General features: G+C 49.7%; 1 protein-coding gene across 1 annotated transcript in view; it reads left to right on the top strand.

Moving 5' to 3' along the window:
* Nucleotides 1–22,367, top strand: part of MYO5B (myosin VB) — a 312,767-nt gene that overhangs the window by 274,742 nt on the left and 15,658 nt on the right. The window contains exons 28-34 of the mRNA XM_081262970.1: nt 4,402–4,641; nt 5,444–5,544; nt 11,527–11,604; nt 14,947–15,145; nt 16,379–16,472; nt 18,747–18,890; nt 22,135–22,286. Coding sequence (XP_081119096.1) covers nt 4,402–4,641; nt 5,444–5,544; nt 11,527–11,604; nt 14,947–15,145; nt 16,379–16,472; nt 18,747–18,890; nt 22,135–22,286 — 1,008 coding nt within the window. The remainder of the gene's footprint in view (nt 1–4,401; nt 4,642–5,443; nt 5,545–11,526; nt 11,605–14,946; nt 15,146–16,378; nt 16,473–18,746; nt 18,891–22,134; nt 22,287–22,367) is intronic.

Genomic DNA, 22,367 nt, shown 5'->3' with positions numbered 1-22,367 from the left:
TACCATGCACAAGGTTTGGGTATGCCACCTACTGGGGATAAGGTCTGGTCAAAGGTCCTTGGGGATGGTCACATGGGGCAGAACATTGTCTAAGGAGGCCTGAGGGGGTGTGGCTGGGCTGGAAGATGAGATGCCCTTCAGTAGTCACCAGTCTAGGGTGAACAAGGCAGAGGAGAGTGAGCCATGGATGTTGTCAAAGTAGGTGGGGCCGAAGCTCACTATCCCCTGGAGCTGGGTATCAGCTGAGGGATAGGACAGGTGCCAAAAAGACCTGTGACTGCCTCTGACCTAGGAGTGTGCTGGGCAGAAGGTTTACCTGCTCAAGAAGACCTGCAGTTCTGGGTTTTCCTGCTATCGGCCAGAGCTGGATTGAGATCAGGAGATGGTGAGCGCTGACTCAGCTTGCAGAAGAAAAATAAGGTGTCTAAGAGCCCAGGTTGGCACTTAAATCCTTTCCATCTCAACCTACCACTCAGTTTGCCTCGTCCATTGATGAGCATAAATCAAGAAAGGTCCAATTAAAGTCCTGACAGGGGTAGGGTTTTTTTCTTTCTTAATGTGCTTTTTCTACAGAAACTTTCCATTTTATTTGTAAATTTATTAAAGTAAGTCTGCTTATCATAGAAAAAAATACAGGGAAATATAAAAGAACTTTTTCAAAAAACACTATCCCTGCCTCTTAAAAGCTGCCTCTAAAATTATTTGAATATTTCTTTCCAATGCTTATTCTATATATCTTATATAGCTGATATATGTAACTTGATATTTTTTTCACTTAATATGACAAGGATTTTTTTCATGATCTCTGTACACACAATTTTCATGGTTGGTTGAAATTTTATAACAATTTTCTTTGATTCTCTAAATTTGAGCATGTTCATTGTTCCCATGTTTTACTATTGTACCATCATGAAACTAGGTTTGGTTTTTTTTGTTTTTTTTGTTTTTTGTTTTGTTTTTTTTTTTGAGGAAACAGGATCATTCGTGATTATTCCACTAGAATTCTTCAGAATGTTAAGAAAGCAACTACTCTGACATGGAGCTGGTTGTAGAACTTCAGCTTATTTTATAGGACAAGGATTAGTTTTACTGGTTTAAAACATTGTGGAGTAGCAGGGTTGTGGGGGTGGCATTGATCCTATGTAGAAACACATTTGTCCCTTAACTGAAATCATGCAGCCTTCAGTGCTAGCACTCTTCCCATGGGAACTGAGGCTCACTTCACAGTGGACACCTTTATGGGGTGTTCTCCAGGAATGTAGTAAAACAAAACAAAATTTAAAAAAATAGGTGCCTAAATTCTCTACAGTAAGGTTCATCTGCCTAGTTCAGTGTCTAATCCAGCCACTTGAGAGACCAGGGGCAGGCCAGAGGAGCCCTGAAAGGGGAACATGGAATGTGGGGTGTGCAGCACCCTACCCCTGGCCTGCTCTCAGGTGTCCTCTGCATTGTTTTCCTGGATGGTTTCAACCCCCATCCCATGTACCCTCCCAAATGTCCATCATTATCAACACACTGGTCTCTCTCTAGCTCACCCTTTTATCTAGAATCCTTGAACCATCATTCTGACTGCTGTTGCACCATGGGGATCACTGTGGACTGTCTGAACTCCAAAACCCCTTTAGGGCATCAACGTGGCCGAAACATCCAGCTTCTTTTCTCTCTCACCTCCAACATCCAGATAGTCACCTGAGTCCTGAGACTTCTACCTCCTAACTCGGGGACATGCACTCACTCTGTCCTTGATGCTGCCACCCTTGCCACCTTGCTCTTGCCTCTGCCCAGATGTCTAGTCTCCCCATAGCAACGGAAGAGGCCTCTCTGAGGTGCTGCCCTTCCTGAATCCAGCTCCTTCCCTGGCTTTTCACAGCCCCTCCTGGCCCCCTCCCCCTCCCGGCCCTCTCCTCAGAACAGCATTTCCTGGGCAAGCCCTGCTTCCCCTTTTGATGAGCCTTTATACCTGGACCTGGAAGTCTTCCCACGCTGCTAACTGCTCCTGGTCCTTTACTTGACAGGCTAGGCATCACCTGTCCTCCAGGAACCTGTTTTTACCCCTAAGACTCAGTAGGTGGTGTCTTCTCTGTCCCCTGGTTCACTTGTGTCACAGCATGTTCCAAACAATGTAATGATTTGTCCTTTAGTGTAATCATTAGACTCTAAGTGGGGTTCTGTGTCCACAGCACCAAGCATGGTGCCTAATGTAAAGGCAGGGAATAATTGGTGGGGGGGAAAAGGATAAAGGACCAGAACTCCACTGACCTCAAGCTGGGACAGCATGGCATCTAAGTGCATCAAAAGTATGTCCTTCACACACACACACAGTGTGATGATACTCAAATGAGGTACCTAGAGGGGTCAGAATCAGCCAGAAAGTAGAGTGATGGCTGCCAGGGACTGGGGAGGAGTAGGGGCAGGGGGCGAGGGTGGTTGCTGGAAAATTTTTTTTGTTGTTGTTGAGATGGAATCTCAACTATGTTGTCCAGATAGGCCTTGAACTTGGAGTTGTGACTCAGCCTCCTGAGTACCTGGGATTATAGGCATGTACTACTGCACCCATCCTGGGAGTTGGTTTTTAATAGGGACGTTTTCAGTTGGGAAGGGGAAAAAATGTGGAGATGGAGGTGGTAAAGTTTGCAGAGTGATGTGAACATGCTGAAGTTTCAGAAACACGCACCTAACAACAGTCGATGGCAAATCTTGGGTTATGTGTTTCCAACCACAATAAACACGTAGTTTTTTGACACTGTTTTACCAGAAGGAATGGTGTGAGGATGGCAGTCGGCAAAGGGGGCAGAGGTGCTGGGAGGGACCTGGGGAATAGTGAAGGTGGAGAGCATCCAGGGATGGCTGGAGAAGGAGTGAAGAGACACTTCACAGGTGTCCCCTGGGTAGAAATCTTTGCGGGAAAGCAGACACACTTTCCCCCATGTGGTCCTCTTTGTCCTAGAGCAAGATCTCGCTTCTGAGCAGGGACATGGGATGGCTGCACATAGACACCTAGCCTTCAGCCAATGTCACTGAGACCGTCTGGCTGATCAGAGCTAGAGAACACTTCAGACACCATCTGCTGTCACTCCTTTAAGGCACACCTGAGGAGGCAAAGGCCCAGGGATGGTCGGAGTAGCCTTGAGCCAGGGTAAGAACCCAGGGCTCCTGCTCCAAGCCTGGTGTTCCTTTGCCAAGCAATGCAGGATGTCCTGAGTATCGCCCTCGGCCACCTCTGAGAATGCCACTCGGGCATTAAGTGGGTTTGACCTCTGGACTTAATAGATTCTCATGGGGCTGATAAACTCATCAGTAATATTAAGCATTGGTCACTTTACCCCCAGGGTCCCACTTGTGTCTGCAGAATCGCACCATGTGTGGCTCATCTCCCCTGAAATCTTCACGTGTAGGTTGGAGTGGTGCGAAAGACCCTGGACGAGGGCACGAGAGTCCCAGCCCCTCATCCAGCTCAGTGTCTAAACTCACTGTGATCCTTCTCTTCCCTGGACTCTCCTTCCTCGTGTGGAAAATAGAGGTGGTGTCCTGGTTCTGTCATCCTATGGCTCTGTAACAAACACACCAGCAGCGTCCACTTTTCACATTTGTTAGTTTTCTCAGAAATTTTGAATCCTGTCTCTGCCAGAGCTGTACCAGCAATTTGTGATCATAGGACTTTAAATTTAGACCTCATCTCAAACACAAAGTTAAATATACTACCTAGAAGATGTAAAACACATTTCCAAGTTGTCTCAACAGTGATCTTAACTGTATACTAGGAGTTTTCCCTGCACTGGCATTGAGTTACTGGTTTTCCATGTGATCAAAATGGCAATACATTTTCTGGTATGTTCTCCAGTATATTACTCCACATGATATTCCTTGAAAAACCAGGGGAGTGCTCAGGACAAATAAGTTAAGGCAACCCTGCATTCTGTATCCCTTCTTGGAAAGTCAAAAAGCATACGGGCATACTAAGGCTTCAGAAAGTCATGATCAACTGGGGGACTGGGAGTGTATCTCAGGTGTAGAACATTTGCTTAGCATTTATGAGCCCTGGGTTTGGTCCCCAGTACTGGAAAAAACAAAGTTAGCCCAATGTTTCAACAAAGAAGGGTGTCATAGCCAAATGTGCTTGGAAACACTAGCGTATTGAACAACCTTGGGGAATGCTAGAGAGAGACTGCGACATACCTTACACAGAGAACTTGGGGTTGTGAGTTCAAATCCAGGTCCCAGCATTGCTTGCTGATGCCAGTCAGAACTTTCATCGTGCATTTTGCTATTAAAATGGGGAAATGGCTCTTCACTTCCCCAGTACACAGGGCAAGTGGTTAAGGCAGGAAAGGAGGAGGCCCACAGGGGAGAGTGCCCTGGATCCAGACAGTAATGGGGAGTGTCACTTGGGCTGTCTTCCAGAGGCAGGAGCTGGAGTCGGAGAACAAAAAGCTGAAGAATGACCTGAATGAGCTGAGGAAAGCAGTAGCTGACCAGGCCACACAGAACAACTCCTCCCACAGCTCCCCTGACAGCTACAGCCTCCTGCTGAACCAGCTCAAGCTGGCCAACGAAGAGCTGGAGGTCCGAAAAGAGGAGGTGCTCATCCTCAGGACCCAGATCGTGAACGCTGACCAGCGCCGACTTGCTGGCAAGAGCATGGTAACAAGATGGCGGCCGTGGTTGGGCTTGGTGTGGGTGACACTAGGTCATAGACATGGGTTTCTTATGTGTCTTTACCCATCAGGGTCTTGAGTCTGAAAGAGCAGAGTCTGACTCTGGTCTCCTCTCAAGGCATCACAAGGGACTCACTGCCCTTTAAGCATGAGCTTTCCCAAGCCAGATGTAGATGTTTCTAGAATATCCTGAAGTTAATGAGATGTTCACAAGGAATGAGATAGAATTAGGTATTTGGAGGTGGCTGTGATTTTCATCTCATGCCTCTTGCTGTTTACTTCACTTCTGAAGTGGAGAGAACTGTTCTGTGTCCTCCCAGGGTGACCATGTCCCACTTAGTATTCTTGATGTTGCACCTTCTGGGACAGAATGTAGAGTGGAAGGAAGGGGACAGAGGCCATCTGAATGACTCTGAGATCTGTGGCCTATGCTGGGTGACTTCTGGGCCTGGGGGCTGGAGTGGCCTGTGAGGAGACTGTACTGAGTGTGGCGGATTCAACGCCAAGCCACACTTTAATCCTGTCCTCTGGACAAGGAGTGTTTTTTCCTTCCAGTGTCACTGTTCGTGTCATCTTCCCCACTGCTAGCACTCAGTGTCTCATGGGTGGGCCTCGCCATTCTGTAACCCTTCCAAGATGCAAGGTGACCTTTTGAAGTCACCTTCTTACCATCTGAGATCTTCCAGGTCTTTCTCTTTTCCTAGAGGCATGTTTTTAAACCTCTGTCTATGAAGCCATTCCATGCAGTTTTGTAATCCAAGGTGTTTTGTTTATGTGGGGCCTTCCAGGAGCCAAACATTAATGCCAGAGCAAGTTGGCCTAACAGTGAAAAGCATGTGGACCAGGAAGATGCCATTGAGGCCTATCATGGGGTCTGCCAGACAAACAGGTAAGGCCTCCCTCTTTGTAAGCTAGACTTGGGACAGGGGGGTCCTGTCCAACCCAATCAGTCACAGCCCTGGTCTTCAGGCACTGGCCATGTGCTCAGCATTGGGCGGGGGATAGGAGGAATTATTTGAGGCACTACTAAAGTGGATTCAGAATGTTCTCCCTCTACCTTGTTTACCCCAAATGAGGTTTCCCCCAAGTTTAGCTGATGAATGACCTCTGGTCCCTCCTGAAGGATGAGCTAACCGAGGCTTATGGCAAAAGGGGTGCGTGTTTGTGGGAGCGGAGCTGGGGCTGGCAGTACACCAGACAGAGGGCCCCCAGGAGTGGCCAAGGGCTCCAGAATGTGGGCTCTGGAGTCCCCTTTTCACTTGCTGTCTGGTGACTGCTGTGTGACCTCTTGGTGCCTCATCTGTGAATTGCCTCATAGCAGAGTACATCCACTGGGTGTGAGAAGAACTGGTGGGTTAGTCTGCAAAGCTCTTAGAACTTGAGTGGCCCTGGAATAAGCATTGTAACCATTGTTACTTGTGCTTTTTTGCCACCCCCTTGGGCACCTGTAAAATCAGAGCCAGGTTTTTCCTGGATTTCTTTCTCTCACCTCATCTAGTTACCTGTTGAGCTATGGATCACTACATGTTTCTTAAGAATCACTGTGGGCATGTCTTGAAGTTCCTTGCAAGATTGTAACAATCACTGAAGACTTAGTGCTTTAACTTCCAGATTTTAAGTGTTTTTTTTTAAATACCTTTATTATTTTTTTCTAATGTGGTGCTGAGGATTGAACCCAGTGCATATCACGTGCCAAATTTGGTAGACAAATGCTCTACCAACTGAGCTATAACTCCAGCCCCTGATTTCCAGATCTTTAAATGCAGCCCCTCTTTCTGCAGATAAGGAAACTGAGGCTCAGAGGGTTAAGCGGTCAGGCACACAGGTACTCTGTAATTGAATTCAGGTAGAAACCAGAAGGTCCAGCTCCTAGGCTAGGGCTGCCCAGGTGATCAGAAGGTGAAGGTGCTATACCAGGCCCCAGGAGAAAAGGAAATGAATTTCGAGAGAGGTCATCCTTTTCTGTAAAGGAGAGACAGGAGAGTGGAGGAGATGCTCTCAGTGCTAAAACTGGAGTCAAGATGCCGTCATTTTTAAATCATCTTGCTGGAAGATAAGAAATAGGATGAATGAGAAGCCAGAGCCCAGGTGATACTGAAGGACAAGGACAGCAGCCACGTGCTTGGCGTCTCTTTGCTCTTTGGAACCGACACTGTTATCAGCCCCCTTTTTATCCATCCCCGCATTTGTCAAGGATCCAGTCCCCAGCCTGTGTTCCAGAGGATTAATACCCCAGACTTATCTTCTTTATAGCAATAATGATGGTGATAAAATAAAAATAGCTTATATCTTAAAATAACTCCCTTCCCAGCAAGTCCAGCAGTCATCAGGCAACTCGTAGCCCATGAACCTGAGTTAAACAGAAAAAAGGGGCTGCCTTGGGGGCGGGGGAAGGGGGGGAGCCCGAGACCACGTCCCCAAGTGCCTGTCACAGCAGGTGTCATGGAAGTGGCTGTGCTGGGTTCCTCTCTTCCAATTTGGCTTCCTCTTCAGCTTCGCAAAAGCCTTATGATTGCACCAAACCCCAGCACTGAGCTGGAAAGGCCCCCAGCACAGGGTACCAGGGAGGAGGGTGCCCCCTGGGAAGGGCATCCCATTACAACGGGCTGCCCAGGAACAGGGTGCTTTGACGATAGAGATTTGGTTTGCCTTTCCTACAGCTGTCCTCGAATGGAGGATTTAGAGTGTGCATATAAATTGTATTTGCGTGCAGGTAGCAGGGGGGATAGGTCAGGACCCTTTAGAATTTTGATATCCTGTCCCTAGAAAATTTTTACATTCCTACACTGAGTTATGCTTTGATTTCTGGAGAGAGTACAGACATCCCTCTACCCTAGTCATGGTTCCTCCGAGAATCCATGCTCTCCACATTCAGAACCTCTTAACTTGTTGACTTTCAAATTTTGTAGAGTTCTGTTTGGCCTTTACATCTACATCTTTCATCTGGATTTTAGGTCCAGTCAGAGAAGCAGTACTGGGGTCTGCTCTGGCAAGAGGAACTCCATGAATATAGTCAGCTTTTGTTTCATCTTGAAAATTAAGAAACCAGCTTATTATTACCATTTTATATAAGGGAAAGCTATAGGGAAAGAGGTTGTGAAAACCCAGCAAAGGTGTGGGAAGTGTCTTCTCCAGGCAGTCTCTGGGAGAGTGACAAGGAAGTGGGGTAGGGGAGGGGTTGCTGGTGCTACTCGGACCAGATCCACCTTTAGGCGGCCACTCAAGGTCACAGAGCTAGCTGGGAACATGATCTCAGTTCTGGCTCCAAGAAGAGTGCTCATTGACTCCTGACCCCTTCTAGGCAAGCCCTGCCAAGGCTGCAGAATTTATTAGTAGACTTTTCCTTGGGTCCCAGGAACCTGCCTTGCAGACCCCCTCCACTCTCGGGTCCCAGAAAAGGAGACATTTAGCATGGCCTTTGTTACTGCCACATACACCTGGGGTGGTGGTTCTCATACACTCCACCATGGGGTCTGGTCTGTCCAGGACAGTGGAGACCAGGACAGGGGTGTGTGTAGTCTCCTGAAGATTCGCCTGAAGTCATAGGGCTCGTTGGCCTTGAGCTCAGCTGGTGCAAGATGTCTTGCTTAGAGTGGCAGATGAGGTGGAAAGAGCATGGTTCTGCTAGGCCCTCCCTCATTCAGCCTCCCTTTAACTGTTCCTGGCCAGGAAGCCTGGGCTTCCTTCGAAGGCCATCATCCCCTTCCTCACAGTCTCATTGGTCCTGAGTCAGCAGCACACCTGCGGTTCCCTGTGACTCAGTACACATCTGTAGCTATTGTAGACAGCCCACATGGGTGGCCGGGCCTGCAGCCCTGGGTGTTTCTCTGTTCTGGGGGGTGGGGCTGCTGCCTCCCACTTCTCAGAGATTTCAGCAAATATCTTGGGCTGCTTAGAGAAAGCATGGTGTGGACTGAAGAAATAAAAGTATCCACCGAGTACACAGGGGTCTTTGTAGAAACTGAAATCATTTCCGAGCTAGCCGGAACCACGTCTGTTTTCTTCTACGGGAGGCAGGACCTTTGCTATGTCAGAGGTGGGTTTATTTTCTGGAGGTAGCCACAGAGGGAAAATATTTTCCTATACCTTTTCTGGTGCATGATAGTTAAAGATCTAGAAAAAGCCTTTGACATCATTCAGTGAACCACTGTCACCTGAAGCATGAAGAAACAGGCCCAGAGAGTACAGGCAAGGAGCCCCAGCCCAGCAGGCTCTCCAGCCAGTTTCCTAAACACTATCCCTTACTGCCTCCTGCAGTTGGAAATCACTCGTTGCTTATTTCTCGGTATATGGTGTGTGAGAGGGATATTGACATCAAGAACGCATATTTTCAGATGAACCAAGTGACTGAAAGAAAATTTCCCAGTTACATTCTTTTTTTTATATTAAGAAAGGGGGAATATGTGGGAGGCCAACCTTACAGGTGCCTGAGTTACACTCCCCAGCTGGGTGCTGAGGCGCTCAGTCACAGAAATGGGTGTGTCTTGCTACGGCCCCATGGGTGAAGCTATGCTCACCTGTTCCTTTGTAATATAACCCCTTGCCCTGTTTAGGATAGAATCTTCCATGGAAGTGCCTTGTGTGTGTCCCCTCCTCTTACTGCGCCCTTGGGTGTGTCCTACCCAGGTGTCAGTCAACCTGCTGACAGTGGACATCATGAAGATAGACTCAGCCCCCTGAAACCTGACCCCTTGCCTCATTTGAATAGCTTCTCAATAAAAGGGGTCAGCACGTGCTCTTGCTCTCTCTCTTTCTGCGGACCCTTAAGGTCAGAGGAGCCGTCACAGCAACCCCAAAGAAAAAGGGGGAAAAAAAAGCATATTTTAAAAAACAATGAGTTTCTGGGCTGTTTGTGTTCTTCCCTATCACACCAACAGGTGGCGCTCCTTCCCTGGCTATGGCCCCTGTGGGTGTGAGGACTAGGGAGATTTGGGGGATTTGGTTCTCTTTCACATAGTAGCAAAGGGCTCTCTCCGTTTGGTTTGCTGATTTATAATTTTTCTGTGTGCCTGGTTTTCTGGACCCTGTGCAGTGTCTGGGCTGCAGGGTTCTCTCCTTGTCTTCATCCATGGGGTATGGCACGTCGCAGAATTCAGAACTCTGTGTCCCTATGAAGCTGGTGATGGGATTAATGCTAACTTCCTTGAGGTATATCTCAGCAGCGCACATGTGCCACCCCAGACAGCAGCTGCCATCATGGGAGTTGCGGAAGTGGAAGGACTGAGACCCAGTACCCCTTCCTACACTGAGGGCCAGCCAGCATTAGAGCCAAAACTTCAGAGGAAGGCAGGAGGCTCCTGAGACCCCCGCCAGGGGTTGGTGTCTTTCTACATGCTGAAAAGGAGATGGCTGGCATAGAGGACCCCTGTGTTCGTTCACTTAGCCCTGATGTGTCCCCCTTAGAGCCCCCCAGAATGCCTGTAGTGGGCCCTTGGATGAAAGCCCTGCTCCCAAGGGCCCTTGCTAAGTGCAGGTGTTAACACCTAAGGGAGGCGATAAAGATCAGCCCTTAGTCACGCTATTGGTGGCAGCATATTTGTGGGGGCAGAAGCCCTATATAGAAGGGGTCCCCAAGATAACTTTTTTGGTTCTAGTTCTCTTTACTGTGAAGCGGATAGTGAGAGGTTGGCCCAGGGAGTGGAAGCCATAGAGTCCCCAGCAGTGTCCTCACCACTGTTGTCCCTGCCTGTCCTCAGACTGTCAGGGAAGGCCTGGTGCAGATGTAACTAGCTCTGTGCAAGAGGTAGCCCACGTGAGCACTGCAGGCTCTTCTGAACTCCAGGGTGGGGAGGAGGCTGTTATGTACCTCACAACCTACAGGGTTGGGACAGTGACTGACCCGAGTCAAAAACACACCTGAGGATGGATGATTTGCCACCGGGAAAGGGTTCTGGTCTTTGCATCAGGCAGTGTGGGTGCGGCTTCTCTAGGACACATGGGGTGGAGTCCTGGTGGGGGAAGCAGGTCCCTGTTCATCCACCGACACCCAGTCCCACTGGCCTTTGAGGATCTCCACGTGCCCAGGGCCCTGAGTAGTTGGGGGGAGTACATGGGTGAGGAGCATCTGACAGGCCTGCCCTCCAGGAACCACCTTTGCTGCCCTGGGGTGGACTCTGCATGACCTGAGGCAGCAGTAGCTTGCAGGTGGAAGGCAGATGTCTGCATCTCCTAGATAACAGGAGAATGTACCCATGGTCAAAGCCAAGGGGGGTGGGGGGGAGATCCTTTTGTTCTCATCCTGTGAAGTTGATTTAGTTATTTCTTCACAGAAGCCTCTACAAGGAGAGCTGGAGTTGAGGCTGTTTAACACCCTCGCACCCTTAAGGAGTGACAGAAGTGCTTTGAAAAGCCGGAGGGTTATGCAGTCCCCTGGTCTCCTGGTGCTTCACCTGCTGCTCTGCATACATATCCTCCCTGGCAGCGAGGGCCTGCTTACCACCTGCAGCTACCCAAGCACACACAAGGCCCTTTCCTTCTGACCCTGTTTGTGTGTCTCTGTCCCTTTAACTGATTCTGACAGAAGGAAGTGCCATGGGTGCTCAAGGTGGATATGATGCTGGGTCGCTGCTGTTCACAGAGCTGTCAGAACAAGCTCCGCCCTCTGCTCTTTGGCAACCTGTTCCCTCCTGTGATTATCAATGGGCCCCACAGGAGAGCACAAGAGTCCCCTTACCAGCCAGTAACGGAACCTGGGGTACTCAGATGCAGTCTGCAGGCCCCCAAAATGCAGGAGGAAGGGGAGGAGGAGCTTGCCGGCTTTGCCTTCTTGTTTTCAAATCTTGGCTAGCATCACCTCTGGCTCCCGGGATCTCCACCTGCCCCCCTCTCTCTCTCTACACTGGACACCTCTGTTTCTGTCCTTTATTTCTAGCCAGACTGAGGATTGGGGATACTTGAATGAAGATGGAGAACTCGGCTTGGCCTACCAAGGCTTAAAACAAGTTGCCAGGTCAAATGTGCTCCTGTCTTCGTGTGTCTGCTTTGTCCGCCTGCTCACGTCTTTGCTCCTTGTGTTTCAGCCCAGTGTGTGCAAGGGCTTGGGGGCACAGTTGGGGTTGCTGCTGGCCAGTAGTCCCTGGGGTTGCCTGCCTATCATTTATGTCCAGGCTGTATGGATGGGGTCAGGAGAGGCTGCTTGTGATAGCACTGGGTGCCCATCTGAGCCTCAGGAACCACATAGTCCAACCCCCACATTCTACAGGTGGAGACCTAGGAGGTACGTATGTGGCAGCAGGCAGACAGCTGTTAAGAGCAAAGCAGAGAGCCAGGCCTGGTGTGCAGGCCTGTAACCCCAGCTACTAAGGAGGCTGAAGCAGGAGGATCATAGCTGAAAGATGGCCTGGGCAACTTTTGCTATGTCTCAAAACAGCAAAAGAAGGGCTTGGTATATAGCTCTTTGGTAGAGCGTTTGCCTAGCATGTGTGAGGTCCTGGGTTCACTCCCCAGCTTGGCGGGGGAGGGTTCCCAGTCCCACACTTGTTCCACACTACTTATTGACCATCCTAACTACAGTGTCAGCCAAAAACATCAGCCTGACTTGTGAGCCAGCTCTTCTAACACAAGGCTCCTCAGGACCTGCCGTCAGCATGTGGCTGGTCCAGGTGTTGGGGCCTCCCTGGAGCTGATGAAGTGCCTTGGAGTTGGTCTCCCTGGCCCTTGTGGGGGAACAATACTGAAGCTTGGAATGTTATGTAGAAAATTTGCTGGTTTTGCAGAAAATTCAGTTAGTACCAGGCTGAACTGATACTCATCAGCCTTCAGCAGTGGGTGAATAGTTTAGCCAGCAAAGTTCAGCACTTGGAGAAAGGGCATGACGTGATGGGGTGGTCTGTCACATGCTCGGTGCCAGTGTGGCTTTTAGGGATGTGTGGCATCACATTGTTCATTTGCACCTCCCAACAAGAGATGGGGCAATGGTCATTAGACTCATTTCCCATTAGAGAAAATGGATGCTCAAAGGTGCTGTGAGTGCCATGCCTGGGTCCCTCAGCAGCCTGATGGCAGAACTGGAGGAAGAGCCCCACGCCCTCAGCTCCTGCTAGCCTCTTGTGGCCCTCGCCCTTCTTTCGCTGATAATGTGGTGGAGCTCTGTCATGGCAGCGAGTCTCCTGACTCTGCAGCCTTTCACTGGGTTCAAACATGGCCCTGTATGACCTGTGAGCCTGGTGACAGGTTCTTCACAGGTGGATCATAACATGACCTGCCACACTTGGTCATAAGGAAAATGACTGCAGGTGGATCTCTTTGTGTGTGCTTGGTGTGGAGCAGAAGGAACAGCAGCTGCTAGTTCTGTTATTATGTTAGTTATTATGCAATATGATCAGATTCCTGTCCACTCAGAAGCATGTTGTATTGGAATAGAGACCCATGTGTGAAGCTGGTCATTCCTTGTGCCTCTCTGTTGGCAGGTCAAATGTGGTGTGACAGATAAGCAGATGAATGTGTTGAAGTAGCCCACAGGCCTGTGCATCAGGAGTCCTGGCTCGTAGAACCAGCCCGGCCCCTGGCTGTGGCCTTGAATCTGTCTCAGCCTTTGGCTTCTCCACACACTTAGGAAGCTAGCTTGATGCTTGGGCAGGAATCCTGTACCCTACACCCTGGGCTGAGTCCACCCTATCCACTTGGAGCATAGGGCAGACATGAATAGTGGACACATAGCACAGGTAAGGAAGCACATCCCTGGGCAGCATCCTAGAACCAGGTGTTTCTACTCTTGTTAAATCTACAACCTATTAGTGATTAAGTGTATTTTGGCCAATGTTGGATGCTATCTAAATATTGCATGTCACCTAAGGTGTTGATTTTATTACCAGGCTATCCTCCACAATCCTCACATTGCTGTTTTCTTTTGGCAATAGGCCTGTGGTGCATTCCTCAGTCATTTCCTCATTTGTGTTACTTGATTGAGGAGCCACTGAGAGCCAGGTGATCTATCCAGTGCTGCTATAGAGCTGACTCATCTACCTCTGTCAGCAGTGTGATCTTTCCCTCCCTCTTATGCATTTACTGCCTCCCAGACCAGCAGGACTGCAAAAACATGCAACCCGCTCCCAACCTCTGAGGCAGTCAGGGACTCCCACATCTGTCCCCTGGGTTCTGCCTGCTTCCTGAATCGGTGCCTAGCTCTGCTCATTCCAGGCAAAGATTGGGGCGAGTGTTCCCCTGTGTAGGCCATGTTAGGAGCTTTTCAAAGCCCCTTTCATCCAGCACCCTCTACATTTCTTTCACCCAAAATCAGCTGCACTGAGTCAGGAAGCTGGTTCAGGTAGTGAATCCCCAGAAGATGTGCATCCTCACCATGTTGGCACCCAGCTCCTGGGGACGAGGCTGCTGCTGTGCCTCCAGAATCCCTCAATTTCTGTTAGGGTGGAGCAGGTGCTGTCCCAGGAGTGCCAGGTAACTGGCCCTGATTGAACTTTTTTTTTTTAGGACAATATAACCCGAATTTATTAACTTTAAACAATAATTTAAGATACAAGAGTCCCATATTATAGGAATTTAAAGACTATACAATAAAAGGAAACTGACAAATGGTCAGCTAATACACAACCCAATCAGTTAACAAACAGGGCCAAAGATCAATACAAGTCATGAACCATCTTCTGTGTAAAACCTTGGTTTCCTGATTGAACTTTTTAAGACTTGGCCTCCGAGCCTTCCCCAACCCTCTCCAGATCTCTGGGTGTGTCTGCTTGTCAGACACTGGCTAATCTTTAACTCCCCCCAGAACATTTGCAGATAGTCTTAGTTTTGTTTTTTGGGGGTGAAGGGTAAATCGTTATAGAAATCTGCATGTTGGGTAGAGTGGAGATAGTCATGGTGAAGATGAATAGGCCAAAGACTAGCCCCTTGCCTTTCTGAAATTTGTGGGTAGTCTAGGGAAAGTGAGCAAATAATGTAATTAGTTTATCAGAGTTTTATCTTAGCAAGGGCATTGTTGTGAACTTTAGGGAAGACATAGATGCTGTATTTACTATAAGAAATTTGTGCTGCTGACTTAGATACGGCAGTGTCTCCATCCCAAACTACTCACAGAATGAAATACAGGGTCAGGAAAAAGGGCTAATAAGCCCAGGGTGCTTTTGGCCTTGGTTTTCTGTCACCGGAGAGGACAGGCCAGCCTGCTTGCCTGCTGGCCTCCGTGGCGTGTGTCTCCCCACTGTGTACATCCCGTTGGGGATGTGCAACCGCTGCTGCGTGCTTGGCTGCTCCCTTGTTGTATTTGTCTGTAGCCCCTCACTTGGGGGTGCTGCCCCAACCACATGGTCACCTGTCTCTTTCCTTGGTGCAGGTTGCTGGAGGCACAGCTGCAGGCCCAGAGCCTGGAGCATGAGGAACAGGTGGAGAATCTCAAGGCCCAGGTGGAGGCCCTGAAGGAGGAGATGGACAAACAGCAGCAGACCTTCTGCCAGACACTGCTGCTATCCCCAGAGGCCCAGGTGGAATTTGGCGTCCAGCAGGAGATATCCCGGTTGACCAACGAGAATCTGGTGAGTAGCCATGCCTCGTGGATCATAGCTCTGGGAGTCATGTTCTAGAAAAAAGGATTGGGATGGCTAGATGGACAAGGTTCACATCCTTAGCCCTGTAGTGGGAATAGATTCTGGAAATCCCTAGTTTGCTGATGGTAGATAAATGAAATAACTTTTTCTTGGTATTACTCAGTGGTTTAAAATAGCAGCCACTGTTGTGTCAATCAGGAATTCAGAGTCCATTGGGACAGCTTGCCTCTTCTCCACAAGGTGTCAGCTGGAGCCAGAAGATCTAAGATGGCTTCATTCCCACGTCTGGGGCGTCGGTTCTCCTTGTGGTCTCTCCCTCTCCGTGTACTGCTTTACATGGCGACTGGCTTCCCAGGGAATGCAAGTGGCAGCTGTGGGGCCTCTTGAGGCCTCGTCCCAAAACTAGCAGAGCATCACCGCTGTCACCTGCTATGGATCAAGACAAATGATGAGGCTAGGCCAGGTGTAGTGAGGGATGGCCCTTGCCACCTGACAGGAGGGGGAGTTGATGGCTCTCCTTGCAGGCAGTCACTGAAGGAGCCCTGGCAGATGCCAGGAAAGCGGAAGAGAGTCCCTGTCCTGCGAGAGCGTCATAGGTCAATAGAAGTAAGGTTTCCAGACTGGGCTCTAATGGTGATAGAGCTAGGGCCTTCTGCCTTCCATGCCGAATCAGATGAGGTTAGTGGCAGTACAACAGCTTGCTGTTCTTGGTCCCCGAGGGACTTGCTTCCAGTGGCAACAGTTACCAGGGGTTGGGCCTATAGCTGCTGCCCTGTTTGGCTTCTGGGCCCAGGTAAACTCACTGACCTCCCAGCCAAGTGTCCCAGCACCCCCATTCCTAGACCTCTACCTGTCCATTCCTACCCAGGACACCATCCACCCATCCCCAGGACACCATCCACCCATCCCCAGGACGCCTAGGCTGCTGGCTTAGCAACCTGAGCAGGCGTGATCTGGGGAGCCCTGGGATTACACAAGGCACCCTCGAGCCAGAACCAGGAGGAATTTGCCCTGTTGTTGTTGAGAATGGAGTCTGACCCGTGGCCCGCTTCCTGGGCTCCAGAGCAGGGAACTGTAGCCAGCATGGGGCAGCCGTTCTGGCCAGGGCTCCTCAGACAGTACCCACAGCCCTCCCTTAGGCCACTCTGCTTCCAGCAAGAATAAACCTCTCATCCAGGGCCAGACTCAAGTCCTTCCTCATCCTATTCCTTCTGCTCTCAGGACCTTAAAGAACTGGTAGAAAAGCTGGAAAAGAATGAGAGGAAGCTCAAAAAGCAACTGAAGATTTACATGAAGAAAGTCCAGGACCTAGAAGGTAGAGTGTGTGTGTGTGAGTGCAAGTGGTGAAGCAGAGGTGCCTGGCAGTGCCGAGGGATGGACTGCCTGCCCTGTGACACACTGTGTGTCACCAATTTCCTAATGACTGTGCTCATGCCAGCCATGCCATGGAAGAATTCAGACCCTGGTTGGGCATGATGGCACATACCTATAATCCCAGTGACTTGGGAGTTTGAAGCAGGAGGATTGCAAGTTTGCAACCGGACTGGATAACTTAGCAACAGCCTGCCTCAAAAAATAAACAAGGTTGGGGATGTAACTTGGTGGTAGAGCACCCCTAGGTTCAGTCCCCAGTACCACCGGTGTGGGGGAGGGAGGACCCATAGGTTCACACATTCTCAGTTTTCAGAGTCCAGACCAAAAACATGAATTGAGCAGGTGGCTTTCTTTTTGTGCCCACTCTGAACAAGGCTCTGTGGAACTGGAGAAATGAGATGCTGAGAAGGTGACCTAATGGTCCCCGCCTTCAGAGAGCTCAGAGTTGGAGGCAAGACATTCTGGTGTGAAAGTATGTTGTGTAACACAAAATCCCGGCCCCAGGGGCCTGATTCTGTGCCATGAAATGTCAAGTTCAAATTACCGGTCTGGAGTCTGCCCAGAGAGGATAGGCAGAGATCTCAGTCATGTTCCCAAAGCACTGGGAATGTTCTCTCCTCTCTCTGACCCTGCTGCAAATCTAAGCGTGCACCCTGCTTGGAGCTCCCATGGCTTCCCACTGCCTGCATACCTCACTGCATCCTTCCTCTCTCTGCTCAGGAGCCACCAGCCCATCACCATATGATGTCCTGACACAAACCTCATCACCAGTGGTGTTTTGTTCATTTATTCACCTGTTTACATTCACCAGCTGCTCTACTCCTGGGCTCCAGGAGGCAGAAACATCTGGGGCCCACACCAGGCATATGCAGGCAGGAGCGATCTCTTCCTAGCTGGCGGTCTCTCTCGCACCTGCCAACGTACCCCCTTTATCTTTGAATTTCTCATTTTCTGTTCCTCAGGTTCTCATTCTCCTAGTTTCTTGGCTTCTAGCCTCTCCCTTTGCTCAATCATAAAGACCTATCACACTCTTCCAATGCTTCTCTGTGTCTTCCCTGCTCATTCCCCTATGACCAATCCTTGTTCCCTGCTCCCAGATGACTTCCCAGGCCCTGCTTCTGCTCACAGTGCTATCTGTCCTCTGTCCCTTCCCTAGGACCTTCAGAGGAAACTCCAGCCCTTGTCGAGTGTGCCTCTCCACCTGGCCCTGTACACACCCAGACCCCTCTGGCAGCACAGGGAGCAACACCCACCCTGGGTGGGCCTTTGCTTCTCTCCCATTTGTCCAGGGACTTGTGTGATGTGGGGTTTGGTGGGTCGATGGACCAGCCCTTCCCCTACTCCTTTGTGAGGTCTTACCGGCTCCAGCTACATTAGCACACTTCTGGCCTGGCACCTGGCAAGCTGTGTTGAGGGTCTGTTTTAGAGTGAACATATATCTCTTTAGCTAGACTGGCCAAGGACAAGGTTGGAGAATCCATCATATCTAATCCTATACTTAGAACAACACCCTGCATGCAGTAGGTGTCCATTGTGGGCTCGAGGGGTATATCTGGGTGCCCACTGCTCTCCCAAGGAATCAGAATGAGGGAAGGCCTGAATGAAGCAATGAATGAGTCAAAGCCCTTTGTACCCCCAACCACACCACCAGGATTCCTCCAGAATCATTACCTTATGTAGTTGCATTACTTATGTAGTTGCATGTCACAGGCTCCTGAGCTTGACTCTGCATTGGGGTATCAGTGTCTTTCTGTGTACTCTGGCACATCTGCTCCCCTGTCTATGCCAAAGGCATTGCAGGGTCCTCAGATACTTGTAGTTGCACTGTGGCTGTGTCATGATGACCATTTTGTGGTCACACACAAGGAATCCAGCAGGCCTGGCCAGGGTCATGACATCTTCCCAGAAAGATGGTTTCCCCTTATGACTTGATTGCAGAGAAGCAGCAGCTGCCAGCTGGAGGGTAGGACACCTTGCTGCCCACTACCCTGGTCCAAAGCCTGCCCAGCACCCTTTCAGGAGTTTCCCTTTCCTTTGTCCTGCAGCTAGATTGTGGCAGAGGCCACAGGAACAGATCATGTAGAATGTGGGAGCTTGGGAACCCTGAGCACCCCTCTCCAGACCCAGGTCCAAGCTTCTGTCCACAGGCACAGCTCACTACGGGCCTTTAGCTGCAGGTCCCATTCATGCTTCCTGTTGTTTCTTTCCCACTCAGCTGCCCAGGCATTGGCCCAGAGTGACAGACGACACCATGAGCTCACCAGGCAGGTCACAGTCCAGAGGAAAGAGAAGGACTTCCAGGGCATGCTGGAGTACCACAAAGAAGACGAGGCCCTCCTCATCCGGAACCTGGTGACAGGTCAGGACCCACCATGAGACCCCCACATGCCAGCCCTCCTCCCCAACTCCCATTTCAAACATAACCCCCCATCCCTGTGTCCCCCACACAACACTGCCCCCCCTCCTCCTCACCCTCTGTCTCCAGCTGCTTCTAATCATAACCCATTGCTTTTCCAAAGTAAAATCTGACCCCTGTAAATTGCAGCCTAATCTCGGGAAACGGAGTTCTCCATTCTGCCTGTGGTGGGTAGAGATGGGGGAGTTGCCAGCCCACCTCACTTACCCAAGTGCACATTAGCTTCCTCGAAGCTTCTGTTTAAGTAGGCACTTCGCTGTTCTCACTTAACTCTGAAGGAAACCTAGATCATTCTAATAACTTTCCCAGGTCATATAATGGGTAAATAGTAGATCAAAGGTTTAAGTTCCTGTTGTTTGTGAAAAACTTTGCAGTTTATAAGTGCTGTGCTTACTTAGGAATGTAGTCTTTGGAGCCACATGGCCTTTATGCACACTGGGCCTTTCCTAGCCACGTGGCTGAGGTCATGTTCTCAGGTGTCACACGGGGAAGAGGATTGTACCAATAGCACAGAATTGGGAGAATCGATGGTAACGATTTGTTGCTCACAGGATGGTCCCTGAACCAGCAGCATCCCCTGAAAAGGTGCTTGAAGTGCAGACTCCCAGGCTCCACTCCAGACCTCCCAAATTAGAATGCACATAGCAAAAAATCCAGGTGGTTCATATACACACTGAAGTCTGAAGAGCACTGAGTTCATGCAAAGATCCTAGGATCACTCTGGTCCTTTGTGAAGGTTCCCTGAGCTTGGTCTGTACTGACCTGCATTCCCCCTTTCAGGAATCTGGCAAGGTCAAGGCTGGCCTGCCTCGTCCTCAGGACTGAAAGACCTGACACCCTACCGAAGAGGGCAGAGTTTTCCCCGTTAAGTCAGAAAGGGAACTTCTTCCTCTCGGGGTCTCTCTTCTTGGCTGCTTAGGGAGGGGGGTCTGTGTCCTGTTTGCAGGTGGCACAGGTTTGTGCCTGAATAACTCCAGGTGGCTTGGTGGGGGAGCTGCCTTCTGGGCTGAAACGCCAGGCTCTTGAAAGCTGCTCTCCTCACCTGCCAACCCTGCCCAGCTCATAGTCCTGAGCTATGAGCTCTCTTCTTTGTGGTGCCTTGGTGTCCCCATCTGTAAAATGGAGATGGGGGGCCCCCATCTTCTCATCCCCTCATGTGAAGTATAGCAAGGCTAATGTGACGGTGCAATTGCAAAGCCTTCTCAAGGAGTCAGATGGCAGCTTTATCGAGGTAGTTCAGTTCAAGAAAGAGGAAACCATTATTCTTCAGGAATTCATTGAGCCACCGTGCCTGGGGCTGAGGCTAATGGCAGAAGGGAGTGTGACTTGTGCCTAGCACAGACTTTCCTTTCGTGGTTTTTGTTTTTAGTAACCTGCTTATGCCTGGACATTTTGTTCTGTAATGGAGATTAGTTTGCCCTATAATTGTGACAGATGTGACAAAGGTGACACAAATTCATGTCAAACATCCTTAAGCAGACTGCATCTATTAGGAATGAACCTTTACTCTTCCGTAAATAAACTCCAAACTATACAGTGTCAGAGTTAACTAAGTAAATAAGACTTCTGTTTAAAACAGTGCCAGACAGTTGGCTTGTTCCTGCTGTCATTGCTCAGATGGCTCTAGGCAAGGTCACTTCCTGCTGAGCTGCTTAGGAAAAGTACCAAATCATCAGCCTTCCACAAGACCCCATCTAAATGAATAGATGCCTCAGGAAGGCACTAGCTTGTTTCTCTGAGGAGAAAAGAAAGAGTCAAGGTCCCCACCCACTCCGGATGCTCCCATCCAGTTGGGAAGCCCAAGCAAACTGCTTCATCACAATAGAACATGCCAAGGCTTGTAGTCTGCACATGAGTCAGGCTTGAAAAAAGCTATGGATTGAAAGTCTGGGCCTACAAGATATTTTTTTCTGGTGTTACTTGCATTCAAATCAGAGCCAAGGGCCAGTCCACAGCCATCTGCCAAACTTAAAAAAATGCGTGTTAACCATGTATCCAGAGTATTATGGTCTGTAGTTAGAATTAACTAGAAAGATGGATTTGAGGGAATGATGAAACCTGGGAAGCAGCTAGAGATGCTAGCAGCACAGCCCCACCCTGGGCCAGCTCTGGTGGAAAACTTGAGCATATTGCCTGCCTGCACGTGGAGGGGTTGGTGGGCTTAGCTTGGATGGGGTCAGAGTGAAAGCCAGGATACAGTAAGAGGCTGCAGAGACACTCTTGGGGCCCCAGACTCACATGTTATGACCATATCTTTCTTCTAACTTCTCTAGATTCTTTATCAGTCACTGTTTTAAGCGTTGGTTTTTATTCTGTTAGCATGCTCGGAAACAAAAAGCACTCTGACGGCTTTCCCCTGGATCTAGCCAGGGGGTGTGAGCAGGAAGTGGGCCAAGGGCTGAGGGAGAGTGTCTGGGTAGGTGCAGAGAGACATGAGGCACCAGGCTGGAGTAGTCCTGCCACAGCAGATCTGCATTGGGGGTGGAGATGGGCAGGGGATGTAGAATAGAGCTGCTGGAGGGGGAAAAGGCTGGGAGGGGGCAGTGTGGCAGTGGCCTGCTGGGTTATTGGCTAGGAGGTAGCAGGACAAGAGTTGCCAGGTAATTTATTTCCCAAACAGATGGTTCCATGGGCCAGAGGTTGCTCCAGCCTTTCTAGTCCTTGGCAGATTGGCTGTGTCTTTGGGCACATACAATTTGCCAAATTCTCCCAGGGCCAGCCTTTATATTCAGACTGTCAGAGAACCCAGTGTACCTGTAGTAGCAAGTAGGGATGAAGAGGGGTTGGCATTCTCACCTAGCAAGGGAACCAGGTCCTGTCTGCAGCAGCCTGCACCTGGCCACAGGCCCCTTCTTGACTCAAGTCCGTAGCCTCTGTGTAACTCCCAGGCTGTTTTCCTTCATGTCGTAAGAGTGGGGAATTAGGAGCCTGTTTTGTTGTTATAATGCAAACAAGGAGGAATATGGTCTTTATTTTTTAAAATAGTATTGAAAATCTGGTCTATCAGGGTTGAAAGGAATTTGCATAACCTTGGGCAGTTTCTCTCCTGCCGGTCTCCCAACCTCCCTCCCATGAGAGGCCTTCCTAACTGAGCTACAAGGAAATATTGCAAACCTTTCTGTTTGAGGCCAGGATTCTCACTGCCAGTGTCCCACTTAGATCTAACTCTTGCTGTCATTGCTGTTAGACCTGAAGCCCCAGATGCTGTCTGGCACAGTGCCCTGCCTCCCCGCATACATCCTCTACATGTGCATCAGACACGCGGACTACACCAATGACGACCTCAAGGTGCACTCTTTGCTCACCTCCACCATCAATGGCATTAAGAAAGTCCTAAAGGTATGTGACCTGAACAGAAAGTCATGGTTCACAGTGAAATGAGCAAAACCAGCGCCTCCCCATTGCTTCTCTGCCTGGGTT

This window comes from Spermophilus citellus, assembly GCF_964194105.1.
Source record: "Spermophilus citellus genome assembly, chromosome: 12".
Classification (NCBI taxonomy): Eukaryota; Metazoa; Chordata; class Mammalia; order Rodentia; family Sciuridae; genus Spermophilus; species Spermophilus citellus.
This window is presented reverse-complemented; position numbering and strand designations above follow the sequence as displayed.